Source organism: Oncorhynchus gorbuscha, linkage group LG08, assembly GCF_021184085.1.
Source record: "Oncorhynchus gorbuscha isolate QuinsamMale2020 ecotype Even-year linkage group LG08, OgorEven_v1.0, whole genome shotgun sequence".
NCBI classification, from domain to species: Eukaryota; Metazoa; Chordata; class Actinopteri; order Salmoniformes; family Salmonidae; genus Oncorhynchus; species Oncorhynchus gorbuscha.
In genome coordinates, this window is record NC_060180.1 from 63,090,091 (window position 1) to 63,111,885 (window position 21,795).

General features: G+C 42.0%; 1 protein-coding gene and 1 long non-coding RNA gene across 3 annotated transcripts; one reads left to right on the forward strand and one right to left on the reverse strand.

Annotated features, from left to right (window-relative positions):
• Positions 1–5,325: 5,325 nt before the first annotated feature.
• Positions 5,326–10,856, reverse strand: LOC124041966. The gene is made up of 2 exons (XR_006840019.1): positions 10,619–10,856; positions 5,326–8,697 (listed from the first exon to the last, which is right to left on the reverse strand). It is a non-coding gene; the product is annotated as an uncharacterized LOC124041966 (long non-coding RNA).
• Positions 6,981–16,414, forward strand: LOC124041965 (polypyrimidine tract-binding protein 2-like). 2 transcript variants are annotated; one of them, XM_046360181.1, is made up of 14 exons: positions 6,981–7,110; positions 8,214–8,244; positions 8,341–8,392; positions 8,540–8,715; positions 8,990–9,133; positions 9,323–9,598; positions 9,918–10,113; positions 10,490–10,567; positions 11,208–11,323; positions 13,056–13,089; positions 13,644–13,736; positions 14,292–14,508; positions 14,862–14,954; positions 15,110–16,414. In XM_046360181.1, exons 1-14 carry the CDS (start codon positions 7,103–7,105, stop codon positions 15,237–15,239), a joined length of 1,644 nt encoding a protein of 547 aa, XP_046216137.1. In that variant the 5' UTR covers positions 6,981–7,102; the 3' UTR covers positions 15,240–16,414. The 2 variants fall into 2 exon arrangements, with proteins under 2 accessions (XP_046216137.1, XP_046216138.1); XM_046360182.1 differs by having other exon boundaries at positions 14,877–14,954.
• Positions 16,415–21,795: the final 5,381 nt, after the last annotated feature.

Here is a 21,795-nt window from a genome sequence, read left to right on the forward strand (position 1 = left end):
AGCTGATTGAGCCCCCTATAAAAACAAGAGCAGAATGTATTAGGACCACTTCAGATGGATGGAGACAAGACAGACAGGAAATTAAAGAAGAGAGGGATGGTGTTTTTTTGTTTACAACACTCCTCAATATTATTAAGAAGTTAAAGGCAGAGCTATTGATTAATGAAGACAGAGATAATGTTTGGTTCAAAAATAATCCTGCATTACAACTGTCAGGCATCATTGACATTATAATCATTCAATATAAATAAATGTTTGCTATTTCAAACCACTAATGGTAAGTTGTGTATAGTCACAAAATAGCTAGCTCAGGGCATTGAGTGAATTTATTAGCTTAAAAACAACAATGTGAAACATGTACAGTATGTTTGGCAGGTTTTGCCAGGGGTAGTTGAAATTGTGAAACATGGGGGAGGTTGCGAAAGTAATAACTACTCGGCAACAGTGGAACAGGCTCATTTAAATTGCGGGCCCACTAATCAACCATATGTTATGGATTTTACTCCATAAGCCTTAATTAACATTTGCCTAATCTGTGGGTTACCTCCCCGATGCCGGTCCACTTCCCTGGAGGACCAGAGAGGTGTTACTGTTGTTTGTTCAGTCTGTCTGCTCCTGGAGTTTTCTCTCACTGGTGGTAGGTTATCATCTACAGCTATCCATCCCTTGTGTGTCCACTCCTACCAACAAACGGAGCACTCCGAGACTCATTTGAAAATGATCACTTTTGTGTACACGTGCGTGCTTTAGCCAGCCTTCTCTATCACCAAAAGGGAGAATGCTTATTTCTATAGGGCAATGGCAGAAAATGTATGCTATATTGCCCTGTAAAATACTAGAGGTTTAGGGATCCCCCATGGGTCTCATATTAAGCTTATCATTAACTCTTCCTGCTTGATTTTTGAAGTTGCATAGCAAAGTACTCTGTGGCTCTGCTTTGCAATAAGCTGTGGCCATGGGGGTGTCCCTCCAGCCTTGGTGTCAAGCACTTCAGTGTGTCTGCGGCGATCTGAAATTCCCTAGATGCATGCTCCTCCCATTAACTCCACTTCCTGGATCTTTATATTCCATATATTCCATCTCCTCCCTACCTATCTCTATATAGTACTAGAACTCTATTCAATCCGAACTGCGCGAAGTTCGGCTTTACAGCGTGATTCAAATGGAAAGGAAATATGCCTGCCTTAGCAGAAACTGCATTCACTGGAAATATGCCTGCCTTAGCAGAAACTGCATTCACGGGAAATATGCCTGCCTTAGCAGAAACTGCATTCACGGGAAATATGCCTGCCTTAGCAGAAACTGCATTCACGGGAAATATGCCTGCCTTAGCAGAAACTGCATTCACAGGAAATATGCCTGCCTTAGCAGAAACTGCATTCACGGGAAATATGCCTGCCTTAGCAGAAACTGCATTCACGGGAAATATGCCTGCCTTAGCAGAAACTGCATTCACGGGAAATATGCCTGCCTTAGCAGAAACTGCATTCACAGGAAGTATGTTGGCATATGTCCGCTCAGTCAAAAATGACCTTAACATTTCTATCGCGGAATCTGTAACACTACAGCGATAAAGATTGAATAGAGCCCTTAGTGCTTTCACCCATACAGCACCTCACAAGGATAAACCAGTAACCATCCATGCTTTGTGCAGCCATTCGAGTCCTTCATTTAGCGACTAAATGTATGCCTTCTCAAGGGGAGGATGGGCAGTCACTGACTATCAGTAGCAGAATTATGACAAAGGAGGCCTGGCTCTCTGCCTTGCTGTTTTACGGGCTTGGATGTATTCTGGGACTCCCTGAGGAGTGTGTGTGTGTCGCCACGGCAGCGGAGAGTTCGCCCAGGCTTTAATGGGTTTCCTCGAGCAAACATGATTGGTCACAGTGTCAAGGGCCGTGGGCACAGCTCTTGGGGGATTATGGGATGGTCACAACAGGATAACAGGCAGGCAAGGCAGCTCTCTGGGAGGACCACTGACCTGTCGTTAGGGACGTAGTGTGTGTGTCTGTGTGTGCGTGTGTCATGTCTTCTTGACTGTGCAACCCCCATTACCCCCTGTGCAAGTGCATCACAGAATCACAGGAAAGCTTGCGTATATTGGGTTAGTGTTTACACCTCATCATAACTGATACAACAGCACTACTCTCTATCGCTCTACCTCACACACACACACACGCACACACACACATGCACGCACCCCAGTGTCTGTGAGGACTCAGTAGCGTCACATATAAATCTTAACAGCTCCTGTTCACAATGATCCGTTATTTCTAACTCTTTGTTTGGACGGCTGTCTTTGTGTCCTTCGTGACCCTCCTTAACAAGCTGCCTTGTGTAGCAGGATCATTGTGTGTCACAGCACAGCTATACAAAACCTATCAATGTGGCCTTGAAGGGTTCTCCCTCCTATCCTTCTCAGCACTGAATGGTGCATTTCTATAATATATTCTATAACATAGCATGTAACCATGACAGTTGTTAGATTCCACAATGTTGTGCAGTACGTATTTAGATTTTATTTCTTTAATTAATTGGCGTCCTCAAACTAATTATCCTGCAATATTGTGGTATCACCTATATTTCTGTTCTTATTCAAAGTTTCCAACACTGTCATTAATTAACTACTAACTAAAAATGCTGTGCGTATACTGTAAAGCTCACTTTAACAAGGACAGAAGTGTGAGTCATTAAGACAGTATCTTTATCTCCTATTTATTGAAAGAAATGTATGACCTTACGGTGTGTCATCCTCATGCCAAATCCTGGACTTGTATTTATACACTTTTTTATCATGCTGCCGTGCTACAAACTTAATTCTCCCCAGAGACAAGATTCAGAACCTTGCTCCAAAGAAGAAATTCATTGGATATACAGGCAAGGGGTCAGAGGTTAATGAGGATGACTTGTATATCAGGTTCGTGCTGAGCATTGATTTGGAAACTGCTTCGGTTTTGTGTACCCCTGTGGAGATAAAATAATTTGTTTACATGTATAAGTCGCAGATAAGGCATGACTCGTCTTTGAAAACTGTCACACCCTGACCATAGTTTACTTTGTATGTTCTATGTTTTGTTTGGTCAGAGTGTGATCTGAGTGGGCATTCTATGTTGGATGTCTTGTTTGTCTGTTTCTGTGTTTGGGCCTGATATGGTTCTCAAACAGAGGCAGGTGTTATTCATTGTCTCTGATTGGGAGCCATATTTAGGTAGCCTGTTTTGTGTTGGGTTTTGTGGGTGATTGTTCCTGTCTTTGTTAGATAGGGCTGTTTTTGGTTTTTCCATGGTTTTCTATATTGTTCTATTTTCATCCTTATTAAAGATGTATCTAAATAACCACGCTGTGTTTTAGTCCGCCTCTCCTTCAAAAGAAGAAAGCCGTGACAAAAACAAATGAAAAAGAAGATTTCTAACTTGCTGTGCTTGATAAGTGTGAGGATCTCACCGTCTTCTCTCTCTGACTTCTTGTCTTCGCAGTACACAAAACAAAGTTACAGCCTATTAGTGTCAAAGTTGATTCATAGTTGATAGTTTGCCAATAAACGTACAGTATTAACACCATTACATGTATATAAGTTAAATAGCTTATCACATGTGCTTTCAGGAGGCCTAATGAGAATAAAACGAGAGGTGGAAATACAACAGTATCCACTCACTACACTCCACTGGACATGATGAAATACCATCAATACAGGATCAGGTTAAATTATAAATATAAAGTCAAAAGGTCAAGCACACAATATCTCTTTATAAAGTAAGTCCTAAATAAGTCCTGTTAAGGTTCTTCTAAAAATATCCTTCATTACCTGGCCATGGCTCCAGGCTGTGGGGCCATATCTAGAAGGGATACAGCTTTTGTCAAATTGACGTCAAAAGTTGATGTTTATTTTTTATTTGAGTTAACCCTAGCCCTTTCCCCAACCTTAACCTAAACTGCTACGTCTATTCTCCTAACCTGCTGTGTCCCATCTAGAAAACAAACAGTCTGTGGCCGAGAGGATCACACCACTTATACTGAACATTGCTTGCTGAACCTATACGTGTGAGTGACAATGATATAAAATATATAATTAACTAAAAAGGTTACAGTATTTGTCTTTTCAACTATTTGTCCTTGGTACCTTTTGACCAAATCTATTTAAAAATCACATTATTTGGCTGAGCAGATTGCATAATACATATTTAAATCAAATGTATTTATAAAGCCCTTCTTACATCAGCTGATATCTCAAAGTGCTGTACAGAAACCCAGCCTAAATCTGGTATTGGCTGCAATAGCTACAATGCTACTACAATGTTGATTTGTTTAGGCTGGCAGAGAGTTGGGTTAATGGACACACTGAATGATGTCTGACATCGGAGGCAGACTTTTCAGAGACTTTCCAACCTTTCTATGAATTGAAGGAAGAAGGCTTTCATTCCTGACACGGCCTCACAATGACAAAACCACATCATGATTTTGCCCATTGACTCCCATCATCAGTCTCATCTGTGTTGGCTCACAATGCCACAGAATAAAGAAATATCTGGGAGTGAAAAGAGGACCTTGTTTGTAAAATCCCTGATTCAATAGCTCTGGATTAGACAACAGATAGAGTACAAGTCGAGAGAAGCTTTGACCAGCTCCAAGATCCATTTGCAGCCCTTGAGCACAGCTGCCATCCATCAAACACTTAGAGCCGTCAGACCTGGGGGAAAGTGAGTGGCCATGAGAACAGAACTGTGGAGAAAGTGGAATAAAAAGGCCAAAGCTCTGTGGGCACATAAAACAAGAAGGTCAGTAACCTACTGTCCTTTTCACACACTCTGTCCACTAAAGGAAACAGGGAGGAAATAAGAGTGGTGCCCTGACATTTTAAACAGGCACTTTACTGACCATGAAGAGTCCATTTCAAAGGCCAGTTGGCTCAACAAAGCAGAAGGTGTGATACAAACTGCATTGATCTGTCCTTATACCATACCTGTCTGTCCAGTATGAAAACGGGCATGAATTTGAGGTGCGGGCAAAACTGCCATAAGCCACTGAGTATGGGTTGTTCATTTAAAGTGAATTTGACATGATAAGTTTTGTTTTTTGAAAATGGTAAGTTGACTGAAATTCCAGTGTTTCTAGAGAAGCCACTATTTTATTTTGGAAGTCTGTATTTAATTAAACCAACAACTGGCTTTGTTCCATTATTTGATACTGGTATCTTCTTTCTTATCGATTTTGTCCCAAGGATATGCCCAGGGTATTATGCAGCCCCAATGTCAACATTTTATTCCTTTAGTACCTGATTGGTTCATCACTCTTATAACCAAATTCACTGCACAGCACAATAAGAAGTGGAAATGGATTTTAAATTGTTTTAATGAAAAACAACTTAAGTTCAGTAAAAAGTAAGACAGATTGAAATAAACCAGTGTTATTATTTAGGCAGGAGACAGAATCAAACATACCCAGATCAGAAATTAATAATGACCAAACTGAGAGCCTAAATCAATGCTTTAATTTGGTAATCAATTCCAGGGGTTTGTAAATTATGACTTAATGGGTAAAGGGTTAATTTTAAAACAGCTTCCGTGGACAGGGGGTTTCTTTAATTGGATAGAGAAACTGCCTGGATGAACAGCTCCACATTGATTCATGTAAAAGCTATCTAATCATATACTCACATCACTAAAAGACAAACCAGTGCAGTTTCCCCAGTTCTCACTGAAAATGTAATATCTCAAAGATTATAGGCTAGATGAAACACAACAGTCCCAACTTCAACATACAAAGCCATAACAAATCACTCTATATTCTTTCCTTTGTGGGGATTGAATTGGCCGTTTTCCGGTAAAATAAAAAACTGTGTCATACACTGCACTAAGTGTGTCACTTAAACATACAGTGACGTAAAGCATTAATAGGTCTGGGAATTCTCTGCAGTCAAGGTTTATTACATTAATCCACTTGACATTCTCCAGTCCAGTTCATCTTCCCTCGATAAAGGATTCATCTTCAGCAGTGCCCTCTGAGGTGTGCTGGGAAGCCAATAAAACATAAAGACATTGTGGTTATGAGAGACAATAAATGAGGGAAAGCTGTAAAAGAAAGTGTGAAAACTGAGGAAATTGAATTTTGGATAAAATATTAAAATGGTCCAGGTCATGAAAAGAAAATAAACCTGGTTTGGAAATTACGAGTTTCATAAGCATTTTATTTGGTTATTTTATGTAATATATTTTTTATGTTTTTAGATCCCAATATCAATATAATTTCCTTGAGTATGATCAATCTCAGGGTGTAATTTCAGTATCTTGGCAATACAACAGAAAGACATTGATTACTAAAAATACTGATAATCAATGCATTCCTATGAATCCAGCCAAATTCCTTGTTGAGTGGAAACTTCTTCAATCCAGGCCTATGTCATACAACTCTCAGCCTTAAAACCTCACAAGTGACAGATTGCATGGGGGCGTAGTAGTATGTGTGTTTGTTGGTGTTTGTGAAATATAATACCCTAAAGTCCTTTCAATAGCAGATTCAGAAACAAAAGGGGTTGCATGCTCTCTGTTCCCTTTTTAACTGGGCCCCATTGCAATGAAAGTTGGAACTCAATAACGGTATAATGACACACAGGATGTGCCATAACCATTGTGGTCTATGCCTGGGGTGGTGAGAGACCCCATGGCAAGACAATGTAAACCAAATAGTTGTTGTTATTTTTGCTATAAATTGATGAAATATATGAAGTTGCATTAGTCAAGCATAGGTAGTGAGGTCCAGGTGCTTGTCATTGAGTTGTTTGCTGAAGCTATGATTGACCTTAAAATGACAATAAATGTAACTGCGGGAAAGCTTTGTTTAATAACAATATTTTAAAGTTAATAATTTCAGTAGCAAACAATAACACGTGGCTAAGCTCATATTTCGATTAAGTATGTCTTTATAACTGATAATCAATGAACTGTCTGTAGATAATCGTCTTTGTTCGTCATTTTCCGTTACTCGGCGCACTTCATGAGAGCATTTGGGAAATTGCAACCATTTTGCAGTCGTGTGGTGTTGTGTGTCGGAGTAGAGCTGAGATTTAACGAATAAATAAAAACGCGAAATTAGACACCCTCCGGCAATGGAAAGGTATGTGTTCACGTTTGCTGAAGCGTGCGCGTTGATTGTTGTGGTTAATTATATTCGCGAAAGGTTTTAATGTAACTATCGACGTATCTATTTAATAACGCTAAAAGCTAACGGTAGCTTATTGGGCCGGCCACGTTTGAATTCGTTCTGAGATGGTGGCCCGCTTGCCACCCATCTTCTTAGCATTGCATTAGCTAGCTAGTACAACCGTATAATTTCACAGCGTACATCTTGCTACGAAACTAGCTAACGTAGATATCTAGTTTATTAAGATACACCAGTCAATACATTAATCTGTATATCTATTTAAGAGTTGTGTTAAACCGAGATTATGCTGCGCCAATATTTCTACAATTTCGTTAAGCTCGTTAACTACTGTTAAGCATTCAATGTCGCGTTTTGGTTAGTTGAGCGCGCACGTACCCCTACGCGTTGGTCGGACACATTTCCTTCGTTTCTTCGGATGAGTTTGGTAGACATTAGTGTAGCCATCAGATAACGTTACGGTAACAAGCGACCATTAGTAACTAACGTTACGTTAACTAGCGACCATTAGTAACTAACGTTACGGTAACTAGCGACCATTAGTAACTAACGTTACGGTAACTAGCGACCATTAGTAACTAACGTTACGGTAACTAGCGACCATTAGTAACTAACGTTACGGTAACTAGCGACCATTAGTAACTAACGTTACGGTAACTAGCGACCATTAGTAACTAACGTTACCGTAACCAGCGATCGTTAGTAGCTAACGTTACTGCTAACGAAATTGGCTGACCTGGTCTGATACCCGAATGTACTAACGTCGCTACAATTTGCAATGAGCTTTCACGTCAAACAAAATGTATGATGAAGAATTGTTAGCTACACATTTTAACGAAATGAAATTGCAAGACAACTACACTCACACTGGTAGTTCTTAACCTTGTGGTTAACGTTAGCAAACTGGTAACGTTAAGATAGCTAACGTTAGCTTGCTAGCTACGCCTAACTTGATTGTTAATTGACACCATACATTTTTGCTTCCATTAATGAATTATACGTTGCTTGCACTGATTTGTGTGCACAACTGACATTCATATTTCCCCTGCCTTTTTCAGCATTGTCAGTGATGTTGCAGTTGGCATGAAGGTAAGTTTGCACTTTCGCAACTGACTTTTCAGGATCATTTCATTAATTGGGAAACGATGTACCAAATTCATTTATGTATACATTCATATTTTACAGAGAGGCTCAGATGATTTGAGTCTCTACAGCACCAGCCCTAACTCTGTGACTGGTGAGCTCATTTTCCTCCCATTCAGTCATACAGAAAAGTAAAGCAATTCACATTCTAACATATCCACAGTCAATGGTCCTTGACACATTTTAACAGCTGAGAGGACAGCTGATGCGATATATTCATGCATGACGCTTGATTTCACAGCTAACGGCAATGACAGCAGTAAAAAACTGAGAGTGGAGGACAGGATGGAGAGTCCCCCTTCCCGCGTGCTCCACATCAGGAAGTTGCCCAGCGAGGTGTCAGAGACAGAGGTCATCGCTCTGGGCCTACCGTTCGGCAAGGTCACCAACATCCTCATGCTGAAAGGAAAAAATCAGGTGAGTTAATGTGGGAAGAATTGTTTGAGTTATTTTTCTTAATCATTATACTACAATAAGTTAATTAAGGACAGAATATGGCCTGACCATTTGGCCTTGTCAGTTGTTCCTGGTCAAATGGCCAGGAACAACTCCTACGAACAACTCTTACCCTAAGCATGTTTTTTTTTTATATATCTAGAATCAAACTATTTAATACTACATAGTAGTATTGGGTATAGAAGGAATTTGTCCATGTTGTCTGACTTCAAATTGTCCTCTTTCGATGTACCAGGCATTCCTGGAGTTGGGTACGGAGGAGGCGGCTGTTACCATGGTGAACTACTACACGGCGGTGATGCCTCAGGTCCGCAACGTCCCAGTGTTCATCCAGTTCTCTAACCACAAGGAGCTGAAGACAGACAGCACTCTCAACCAGGTGAGATTCTACCCTTCCCCAGAAAATACACTTGTGCATGACTAGTAGTGAGGTTCTAGTGTAGACACTGAGAAACAATGGTGTATGAGTGAGCCTTGGCTATTGTGACGGTACTTTTTGTTGATTTGCAGACTGTTGTAATTTTCCCCCTTTTTTTCCCCTCCCTCTATTTCATACATACTTATCAAGCGTGCACAGGCTGTCCTCCAGGCTGTGTCGGCAGTGCAGGATGGTGGCTCTCCCAACTCTGACAACAGTACGCTGGACAGTGTTCTAGCCCATGCCCCCAGCCCTGTGCTCAGGATAATCATCGACAACATGTTCTACCCCGTCACTCTGGACGTTCTACAGCAGATCTTCTCCAAGTTTGGAACAGTCATGAAGATCATCACGTTCACCAAGAACAACCAGTTCCAGGCCCTGCTCCAGTTCAGTGAACCAGTCAACGCCCAGCAAGCCAGACTGGTGAGCAGACAGACAAACCACTGGTGTATTCTACATGTGGGCCTCTGTAGTTAAGTTGGTAGAGCAAAGCTTTTGCAACGCCAGGATAGTGGATTCGATTCCCATGGGGCCACCTATGCATAAAAAAATGTATGCACGCATGACTGTAAGTCGCTTTGGATAAAAGTCTGTTTAATTAGTATATTCAATTTTTAATTTCTGTCAATTTACCGTGAAGGTTGATAACAATTGCATTTCTCCAGATTATGACAATTATTCAAACAAAAATAAATAAAACAAAAAGCTTACTAATAGTAATTTCTCTTATCACTTTGTTCAGTCCCTGGACGGCCAGAACATCTACAATTCCTGCTGCACGCTGCGGATCGACTTCTCCAAGCTGGTCAACCTGAACGTCAAGTACAACAATGACAAGAGCCGGGACTACACCCGGCCCGAGCTCCCTGCCGGTGACGGCCAGCCTGCACTAGACCCTGCCATGGCCGCCGCCTATAACAAGGACTCCTCCCTGCTCGGTAAGACCTCTCTCCATCCATTCTCTCCCCTTTTCTGTCTTTCCAGTCAGCTCTTTCTCATCTGTATAGAAGTCAATACCACTAAGTGTTCTCTCTCAATGGCATTCTGGGTATGGACTTATCTAATGCTTTTTAGAGATCGGAGGACAACAGAAATCCCTACCAGTCCAGTAACGCACTGTTAAGTGACAAACAAAAGAAGGAACAAGAACATAATAGAAAATGGGTCACTGTGTGTTATCGACAGTCTGCCATGTTCCAAGCCATATCAGAGCCTTGTCAATTTGATGAAGCTTTTTTGAGTTCTTCTACATTATTACTACTCCCACCTGCCCTCTTGTATAGTTAAGCTTTTCCCTGTACCTCCTCTCCATAGGTACCCCCTCTGGAATGGGAGCGCACTACTCTAATGGTGGAGGGTTTCAGTCTTCTCTCTCCCTCTCGCAGGGCGGAGGTACCTATGCTTTCCATGATATTTTCTTTCTTTCAATCTCTTAAGTCTTACCTGCTGTGTGTCCATGTTGTCCAGGAGAAAGAGGCAAGAGTAGTTGGTGGCACAGCAACCACTCCTGTTGGACCAAGGGGAAAACCCCCTTTTAAAATGGTCTAATAGCATGTTTGACGAGTTTGAAATATCAGTTTGAGAATAACCAAGGATGTCATAATAAAATATGTGATAGGCCATGACATTGGAATAATGGATGGTTAGCTTTAGAGTTGACTGACCTTCCCTGTGTCTTGTATAGCTTTTGACAATGAGGTCTTGCGCTATGCAGAAAAAGTCCCTTTGTGTGTGTTATGTAAATGCATGCAAATCAAATTTGTTGGTTGAATTTGCATATTTAGCAGATGTTATTGCAGGTGTAGTGAAATGCTTGTGTTCCTAGCTCCAACAGTGCAATAATATCAAACAATACACACGTCTAAAAAGTAAAATAATGGAATTGAGACATATTAGGACGTGCAATGTCTGAGTGCACACATCTGGTGTGTGGACATGGCATGCACACTGTAACACATGGCTGTGTGGTGTGCTTTGCCCCTGTCTCTGTTTACCCTACCCATTAACGTGCCTGGCCTGGCTGTTCCTCCAGGAGCCATCAATCCAATGAGTGCTGCGGCGGCAGCAGCGGCGGCTGCAGGGAGGATGGTGCTATCCGGACACTCTGGCTGCAGCGGCGTGCTCCTGGTCAGCAACCTGAACGAGGAGGTGAGTAACGCGCCCTTTCTCTCTCTCTCCCCTTCACTCTCCTCCGTCAGTATGCAGATCTCACTCAGATCTATTGCCTCTGACGGTACCTTGTACATCATTGTCCTTTGATTCCGACATCGACTTTGAGCAGATGTTTGTGATTCGCGGTATGACTGGTGTAATTTCATGATTGGAAGGGTTCAGAGAAAAAGCAGTGGAAAAAGCTCCCCATCTATACAACTTGGCTATTTAGTCTAACCTTGCGTTTTGTTGCACAGATAGTCAGTACCTTTATGGGATGATCTATTACACCTCATGATCAGTACACAGAAATCTGACACATCATTTTGTAAGATGGCTACAGCAATATTCAGTGTTGCTCTGCATTCTTTGAATGTTTTTCAAAGCTCTGCTGCACACAACTTATCTAGCTTGGCCTGATGGTGTTAGTACCAAGACGAGTGGATTGTTTCTCTGTCAGGCGTCATTCACCACAAGGTCATCCCCAATGGATGTACGTCCAGTCAAGAGATGGAATGGCGACGCATTCCCACATCGGGTGCTCATTATTTATGTGAATTTTATATTGGCCTCAGTGCTTGCATATGTTTTCTCTCTGTCTCCATATCCTAAGTCAACTGAACCGCAGTTACTTCTCAGGCTCTGTCTTAGTGAATAGAGGATCTCTCTCTCTCTTTCTCTCTCCTATGCATTTCGTGCTAATTTTAACTACGGTCTCCTAAACTCTTTCCCTCTCTCATTCATGTCAAGTGATAGTCCTTCCTAACTCTCGTTCTTTTCTTTCAAAGCTCTCTCGTTCACACCTGTCTATTCCAATGCCTTTCTCTAAGCTGTCAAGTTGGTATGGACTGTGGGGGCTACACCAACCACTCTCACCTTTTTCTCTCACCCACTGTTTCTCTCACCCACTGTCACTATCTATCTATGCTATATCTATCTATGCTATGTCTGTCTATACATTCTCAACAGAAGTAATATTCTATCATTTCTCTCCCCAAACACTGGGTTTGTGGACTTGAAAATGTGTTCTGTTTATGCCATAACTCTGTAAGGTGGTTTTCATGTCTTTACCTGCATGGCCCAAACTCCCCTCCTTTTGAAACTGATGGTGTAGCCCACCTGCTTTAACCAATATGCTTGCATTTCATACGCTAGGAAAGCTACTAAAACCTGAACTTGTCATACTTTTCTGCATGCCCTACCCACATCCCTATCATTAATTACCATTGGCTACAAACTAGGCTTTGGTGTCTATGTACTCGGCTCCCTCTTTGGTCTCCGGTGTAAACATTTGGCACTATTATTTTCTTGTATGTTTAGGATTACCCCCCACCACCACCACAGCAAACCAAATCCAGCCATTTCTGACCAAACTCCTGCATTTTCCAATGTACTGACCTGTTTTTTATTTTATTTACGCCACATTGCTACCCCCCTTCATTAATTCTTGCCCTACCCTCGTTCCCCCTTTGTGTCCTGTCTGCACCCTGTTACTCCTCCCCCTCCTTACCCATCCTCTACATGTTCATGCTTTGTGCCTGAACAAAAATGTTCCTCCTTGGACCGACTTGCCCCAATTAACTGCCTTGAACCCATGCACCATGACCACCTCATCATTCTACGGGAAACCACCCTCCGTTATGGATGATCTGTCCATCTTGGCTCTCTACCTCCGACTCTTCTACCTCTCTACCTGTCTTACGCTGCTTGCTCTTCTCTCCTTCTAAAGATGGTTACGCCCCAAAGTCTGTTTACCCTCTTCGGTATGTTATTGTTAGCACTACCTTTTTCATATATATATTTTTTTCTTTACTCCATCTCCATGTAAAAAAAAACACAAAAAAACAACCTAGCTCTCATTTGATTTCTGATTTGTGTTTCCATAGTTGAGGAACTGTTTCATCACATTTTTGTTTAATCGTTCATATTGATTTTAGTTGAGTACATATTATTTTGGCTATCAAGGCCTCCAGTCTCTCTTATTCTCACTCTGGGGCAATTATGTTAATGCATGGTTGATTATTTGGGATGTAGGTTTTTCTGTTTTTTTTCCATTTCACAAAGCTAGTTATTTTTTGGGGGAGGGATTTTATCTGCATATTCTCTCCTGTCTATCTTGTACGTCTCTTGTTCTAAGACTCCTTGATTGGTTTAAATTATATGGATGATTTCTCCATCCCCTTTTTACGACTAATTTTTAAACTCTGTCTCTGAAGGACTAACGTTGTCCTTAATGGTTCAATCCTCACCCCTCTGCTCTGCCTTTGCACTCTCCTCTCTCGCTCCCTCCTGCCGTCTGCCTATCATTATAATGAAGGGGTGTACGGTGATGCTCAGCGTGTGAAGATCCTCTACAATAAGAAGGACAGTGCTCTTATCCAGATGTCAGACGGGAACCAGGCCCAGCTCGGTGAGTGGGTTCAGTCACGCCCCCGCTTCTGTACCTCTTGTCTGAGTTTTGGAGTGTTCTTTCAACCCCCCCCCCCCCCCTTAACTAGCTCATGTTTGGATCGGTTCCGCTCAATCCCTGTGTTATCCTGCCAGGCCCCTGGCTGCCCTGCTGTTCCTTTCAACAATATATAAAATGTTTCTGGTAAATCTACAGTTCTTGCTGTGTCTTTGAGTTCATTGTTTTCCACAATCCCAAAATCATAGTTGAAACTAATTTGAATGGAAAATGTCCTAGGACGATCCTAAAGGGAGTCTTAACATTTCTAATTAAAGGTAGATGAAAATGAAATTTTTGCATCTGAGCCTCTGTTTTGGATTTATCCCATGGTTTTGACAGTGTGCGGGTCCCTATCCTTTCCATTATCCCGTTTTTGAAAACTATTGGCATTGTGGCATTGTTTTTTGAATTCGAACTAAAAGAGAATTTCAAATGAATGGTAGAGAAACACCTCCACATTAAATGCATGAGAAACATGTCACTGTAACCGTGTTTCCTATGTGCTTGTCCTCTCAGCGATGAGCCACCTGAATGGCCAGAAGATGCACGGGAAGATCATCCGTGTGACTCTTTCCAAGCACCAGGCAGTGCAGCTGCCCAGGGAAGGGCTGGATGACCAGGGCCTAACCAAGGACTTCACCAACTCCCCCCTGCACCGGTTCAAGAAGCCCGGCTCCAAGAACTTTCAGAACATCTTCCCTCCTTCCGCCACGCTCCACCTCTCCAACGTCCCGTGAGTTTGTCTAGAGTTTGACTGGATTCTGGCTGTACAATTTCATAAATATATGTTGTGCTAGATAGGGCGTTAGAAGGTTCAATTAATATAAATTCCTCAGATGAATCCAATGTAAGTTTCAGAGTTCCTGAAGGCTCTGGTCTCAGACCTCTACTGTTCTCATTATATATATGCTGCCTCTTATGATGTTTGGCACATTAGCATTGTTTATTTTTGCACCAGACTTATTGAGTAGTTTGCTGAATTTAGGGGGTTGGGTGTAGCACTGGTAAGATGTTGCAGTACGAGAAGATTGAAGTGTGCTAGTGTATTGACATGGCTGAATGTGCTTGCATTGTGCTCACGGTCAGTTTCGGACTTGACAGGGAGGATGTGACAGAGGAGGATCTGCGACTGCTGTTCTCTAATGCTGGGGGCATTGTGAAGGCCTTCAAGTTTTTCCAGTAAGACTGTATTTTACTGCCCGTAACTTATTATCACATTTAGTCCCAAGCCTGAGCCTTTGAACACCACAGTTGTATTGTGCAGTGATCTTCATAATTTTACCACGTGTGTGTGTGTGACTATATGATCACATTTCCTCCCTCCCCCCAAATAGAGGCCACAAAATGGCACTTCTCCAGATGTCCACGGTGGAGGAGGCCATCCAGGCCTTAATGGACCTCCACAACTACGACATGGGCAGCAACCACCACCTGAAGGTCTCCTTCTCCAAGTCAACCATCTAGATGAACCACGCCATCACAACCCACCCCTCTCCTTGACTAACCTCAATTAGTCAATCATTGTGACCCTCACCTTCTAGGGGGAAACTTTTCAGTCAGACAATATTAATTATCAAAAGCACCCCCACTACTAGTTGTGACGGTAGTTTGTTCAATGTCGTTGTTGTAAAACAAGCCCCATCTAGATCCCCTTATCCCCCTCGACCTTAGTTTGTGTGGTTGGCAAGCTCCCTTCCCATGTTCATCATGAAGAGGAATCGTATTCCCTCTTTTATTAGAATGAATCAGCAAAAATGTGCCTTACTCAGCAAAATATTATCATCGTTTTGCCTCCTTACGGTTCTACAAGTGATGGTCTAGGCACATTCTGTTTGGGGAGGGTAGTGTGTTTTCTTTTTTCTCCCTGTGTACATTACTAGATGTTCGCCAGATTTTATAGCTTCGATTTTAAAACATTTTTCATAATATAGGCGAGGGACCTGGTTAACGGATTTAGATGAAGAAGCCCATATTCAGTTTGTCTTATTTTTAAACTCCCGGGCAGAGTTTTTTTTATTTATTTATTTTTTTCTCCCCCATGTTGAGGATTACACCGTTGTACATTTCACCTGCTGAAGACATCCGCTTAGATGTTCCCTTGCTGTCTGTTTTTCAAACCTTATTTGCATATACATAATTGTTGCTTTTGGAAAATGTTTGATTTGAGTGAAAATGTCAGTGAATTGTTTTGCTTGTGTACTGATAGGTCATGGTAGTAGTGAAGACATGTTGCTGTTGCATGCGTCCCACATCCAGTTAGGCAATGTGGTCATAACGAAGTGTGATTGTACATGAGGATGGACTGACTGTTGGGGACCAAAGTAAATGTGCCTTTTAGACCTACTTTGATTTATGTTTTCATTTACAAAAACAAATGTGGCTTGTGTTTTGATTCGGGGGGGAACACTAATTGAAGTCAAACAGTCCCAGAATGTTTCTCCTTGATTTCGATGATATTCTGTGTGGTTTTTGGTAAAGGATTTTACCTTTACATCACACCTCCAGTAAAAACTGAACACAAAATACAGAAAATTAAAAAGGTTAGGAATGTGTGGAAAAAGGTTGTATATTTTCTACATGGATTGAGTTTTTACATATAGTTTGGAAAAGGCACGATTAAAAGCTAATTTTCTACCGAGTGAGTCCGTTTGATGGTTCCTGCTGTGTGTACCTACTCTGCTTTAACTCTGTAGCATGCTCAATAAACTCTCCTGTAGCTCTATTCACCCTCTTCTGTCTCCTATGCTCTCACTTCCTTTCTCCTCTACACTTCTCTTACTGTTCTGATTTTTCTCTGCCTAGGGGGGAAAATACATTTTATTTTTGGAACAGGGTGGCAATACCAGAAGATAACAATTGGAAATATTAATTAAACTTGAATTTCCCACCCTGCTAACCACTTGCTTTAAGATAATCTGACTCAACTGTTGCTGTATGTTTTCTAACCCTTTCATTTTACAGCTATGAACTCCTTGCTCTCTTTGTCTAAATCTCACAGGTGAGTACGGTAACGCAATATCTATTAAAATGTGAATGTTACAGAACTGTTTCAGATTTGAACAGCTGTATCGTTCTGGACCATACTCAACCATGCTTAAAATGTCAATCTGGATTCTGTGGGCTGATTTTTAAATGCCCTGAATTAAAAAACATTAATCTAGCCTAATAAACTACATACTTTCCCATGATGTCATGACATTTCTTTTGTCTGAGGAACTGTCCTTGTATAAACCAGGTTTCCAACCGACCATTTAAAAAAATAAAGCTATTTTGAGGATGCTGGAATCATATTTTGAACAAAGTGTATATCCCTATAGGACACTTGAAGTAGCCTAATCTGATTAAAACTGTTTGTCACAAATTGTATAACAAATATTTAGTCTATATTGAAGCGTTAGATTCTAGGTGCGTGAGAAATAGAGGCACAGCACACAGCTTTCCTGAATAACTGGGCCTCCCAGGAGCATATGTGGGCACATTATTATAGGATAACTTGTCAGAATGATCTCAGTTTCTAGAAGAAAAAATACAGCCAGTGACCTGATACTGTACCTTCCTATACCTTATAAACGTGAGAGTAGACCCACAACTGATCCAAATGGAATGGAATGTTCAAATTACAGTGCGTTTGTGACATTATTCAAATGACATTTTCACTGCAGCCTAGAGTATAATTTTGTACTCACTTGAAAGCAATAATGCAATTATTCATTGCGTTGTGGTGTTGTAAGCTACTATAGTCTAGGAAGGATAATTGTATTGTCCCTAAACAAGATCAATAGGGGAGCTTTTTGAGCTGAGTGTTTCATGTCTTCACTTTTCTTTCATATGCAATGATGCACCTGGCGTGCCAATCAGCTATTCCTATCTGTTGCCTTCATATTGAAAATGTATGAAGCTTTGAATGCTTTTATGTGTGGTATGATTGATAGCTAGCCTATTGCAGATCTGGACAAATGATCCACCTACCACTATTGTCACTATGAATTGTGGATAGAGGGCAGGATAGACAGACTTGTAAACTATATTGACCTGTGGTGAAGTAAAAGTTGCAGATTTAAGCAGATGAGTAAATGTGGCTAGGATGGAAGAAATGATATAGTAAAAGGGGCCAAAGGGCGAATGTAAACCAGGGAGAAAACACACTTACCCTCCCCTGTGCCCAATCAACAATAATAATCAAAAATGCCTCCCCCCACAATACATTTGGAACTGTCCCCTGGTGTGGTCTCCATTGCAAAATAACAAAATCCCAAAGAGCCAATTGTTATGTTCAGTCCAGTCGCAAATCTAATAAATGTAAGCGGGGTGCAGTTAGGCCAATGTGTACCTTACCAATTTCACAATATCAAGGTAATTTCCCAAAGATTATAAAACATTTATCTAAGACAAAGATGTTCATGGCACCATCTTGACTTGGGGAAATTGCTGGCAGTTTCAATAGTTGTCAAAGACTGAATAATTCAACATCCCTTTGACAAGAGTTTATTTAATTAGTGCTGACCTCTGTCTCTCACATAATGTCCACAGGGGTGAGACAGGTGCCCCTGTTTTTATACGGTCTATGGACAGGTGTCACGACATTGGACACAGGTCAACTTCTCATTTTCAATTAATAGTGTGTGTGTTCAGGTGCATTGGTGAAGCATGAGAGGAGTGTTAAAGGTTATATGGTCAATTTCATTTCCACAGTAGTTAATCCAGGAAACTAAAATTCAATTCATACATCAAAATATCCTAATAACTTATGGGGGTCTTTAAAGGTCTTTAACTGAATGTCGGTTTAATTGCTTGAATTAAAATTCATAGACTGGAATTGAACCCCTACCCTGATGTTTAACCCAGTAGACTCTGATAATACCTTTCATCAGTGGCTACATTCTGAGCTGGCATATAAAAAGACAAAAAAGCATAAAAGTACTTACCTTGTGGTTTCACAGAATCTATAAATGTAAGGTGGACAAGCTACCATCTGATCAACCCTCATATTTTATTTAAAACACTGCATGCATTTATTCACAGATTAAAGCTGAAACTCGGTGACTGCCCCCATTTTCTAAATCAAATTGACTGTTATCTATATGCAAATGACTCGCCTCTCATACGTAGTTTCAATAATTAATGTGGATGACGGTTGACACTGGGGCCAGGATGTCTTTTGTCCCACTAGATATCCTGCCTAAACTGCCTCTCCGCTCGAATCGGAAACAATTAGCCGGTTGGAGACATGAGCTCGGTTCCTATGTTGCTGGTGTCCTTCTGTATAGCTGATCTATGAAAAGAGGACTGTAGAGTACTGCCTTTTGGTCTTTGGGATGCCCCATTAATACTGTATCGATATAGTATTTTCATGGACACCTTTCCTTCAGGATTTCCTAACAGGAGAACAGAACATGTACAGTATATATACGATGCCTTTGGGAAAGGATCTAAGAACATGAATTTGCCATAGTGAACTCGGCGCATCTAATTAAAGCGAGTGCTTTCAACTGTCTTAATAAATCAATGAAAAGCCATAATGGAGGAGATCAAATTATAATATTCATAGAAAGAGGGGGGTGGGTGAATATAATGATGGACTCCTTGCTAATATGTATCAGTAAAGAAAAAAACTAATTCTGACAGGTATTGTCACTAACTGTCCCAAACCTTTGGCAAGCTGTTATAAAGTGTGCTCCTGTTATACTGTATGTACAGTTCATTTGTAAAGTATTCAGACCCCTGGACTTCCACATTTTGTTACATTAAAGCCTTATTCTAAAATTGATTAAATCGTTTCCCCCCCCCTCAACAATCTACACAATACCCCATAATGAAAGCAGTTTTTAAAAAATTTGGCTAATTTAATTAAAAAACAGAAATATCACAACTTCTCCAACTTCAGCGATTTTTGCAATTCGTTCCAGTCACAGGCAGCAGAGAACTGGAACGAAAGGCGGCCAAATGAGGTGTTGGCTTTAGGGATGATCAGTGAGATACACCTGCTGGAGCGCGTGCTACAGATGGGTGTTGCCATCGTGACCAGTGAACTGAGATAAGGCGGAGCTTTACCTAGCATGGACTTGTAGATGACCTGGAGCCAGTGGGTCTGGCGACGAATATGTAGCGTGGGCCAGCCGACTAGAGCATACAGGTCGCAGTGGTGGGTGGTATAAGGTTCTTTAGTGACAAAACGGATGGCACTGTGATAAACTGCATCCAGTTTGCTGAGTAGAGTGTTGGAAGCAATTTTGTAGATGACATCGCCGAAGTCGAGGATCGGTAGGATAGTCAGTTTTACTAGGGTAAGTTTGGCGGTGTGAGTGAAGGAGGCTTTGTTGCGGAATAGAAAGCCGACTCTAGATTTGATTTTCGATTGGAGATGTTTGATATGAGTCTGGAAGGAGAGTTTACAGTCTAGCCAGACACCTAGGTACTTATAGATGTCCACATATTCAAGGTCGGAACCATCCAGGGTGGTGATGCTGGTCAGGCGTGCGGGTGCAGGCAGCGGACAGTTGAAAAGCATGCTTTTGGTTTTACTAGTCTTTAAGAGCAGTTGGAGGCCACGGAAGGAGTGTTGTATGGCATTGAAGCTCGTTTGGAGGTTAGATAGCACAGTGTCCAAGGACGGGCCGGAAGTATATAGAATGGTGTCGTCTGCGTAGAGGTGGATCAGGGAATCGCCCGCAGCAAGAGCAACATCATTGATGTATACAGAGAAAAGAGTCGGCCCGAGAATTGAACCGTTTGGCACCCCCATAGAGACTGCCAGAGGACTGGACAGCATGCCCTCCGATTTGACACACTGAACTCTGTCTGCAAAGTAATTGGTGAACCAGGCAAGGCAGTCATCCGAAAAACCGAGGCTACTGAGTCTGCCGATAAGAATATGGTGATTGACAGAGTCGAAAGCCTTAGCAAGATCGATGAAGACGGCTGCACAGTACTGTCTTTTATCGATGGCGGTTATGATATCGTTTAGTACCTTGAGCGTGGCTGAGGTGCACCCGTGACCGGCTCGGAAACCAGATTGCACAGCGGAGAAGGTACGGTGGGATTCGAGATGGTCAGTGACCTGTTTGTTGACTTGGCTTTCGAAGACCTTAGATAGGCAGGGCAGGATGGATATAGGTCTGTAACAGTTTGGGTCCAGGGTGTCTCCCCCTTTGAAGAGGGGGATGACTGCAGCAGCTTTCCAATCCTTGGGGATCTCAGACGATATGAAAGAGAGGTTGAACAGGCTGGTAATAGGGGTTGCGACAATGCCGGCGGATAGTTTCAGAAATAGAGGGTCCAGATTGTCAAGCCCAGCTGATTTGTACGGGTCCAGGTTTTGCAGCTCTTTCAGAACATCTGCTAACTGGATTTGGGTAAAGGAGAACCTGGAGAGGCTTGGGCGAGTAGCCGCGGGGGGGGGGCGGAGCTGTTGGCCGAGGTTGGAGTAGCCAGGCGGAAGGCATAGCCAGCCGTTGAGAAATGCTTGTTGAAGTTTTCGATAATCATGGATTTATTGGTGGTGATCGTGTTACCTAGCCTCAGTGCAGTGGGCAGCTGGGAGGAGGTGCTCTTGTTCTCCATGGACTTCACAGTGTCCCAGAACTTTTTGGAGTTGGAGCTACAGGATGCAAATTTCTGCCTGAAGTGCCATCCGTTTTGTCACTAAAGCACCTTATACCACCCACCACTGTGACCTGTATGCTCTAGTCGGCTGGCCCTCGCTACATATTCGTCGCCAGACCCACTGGCTCCAGGTCATCTACAAGTCCATGCTAGGTAAAGCTCCGCCTTATCTCAGTTCACTGGTCACGATGGCAACACCCATCCGTAGCACGCGCTCCAGCAGGTGTATCTCACTGATCATCCCTAAAGCCAACACCTCATTTGGCCGCCTTTCGTTCCAGTTCTCTGCTGCCTGTGACTGGAATGAATTGCAAAAATCGCTGAAGTTGGAGACTTTTATCTCCCTCACCAACTTCAAACATCTGCTATCTGAGCAGCTAACCGATCGCTGCAGCTGTACATAGTCTATTGGTAAATA

Excerpts from the sequence above, each read along its gene's own strand:
- LOC124041965 (XM_046360181.1), top strand. Across the intron at positions 11,324-13,055 it reads TCAGCAACCTGAACGAGGAG|ATGGTTACGCCCCAAAGTCT; the intron begins GTGAGTAACGCG and ends CTCCTTCTAAAG. Across the intron at positions 14,955-15,109 it reads AAGGCCTTCAAGTTTTTCCA|AGGCCACAAAATGGCACTTC; the intron begins GTAAGACTGTAT and ends CCCCCCAAATAG.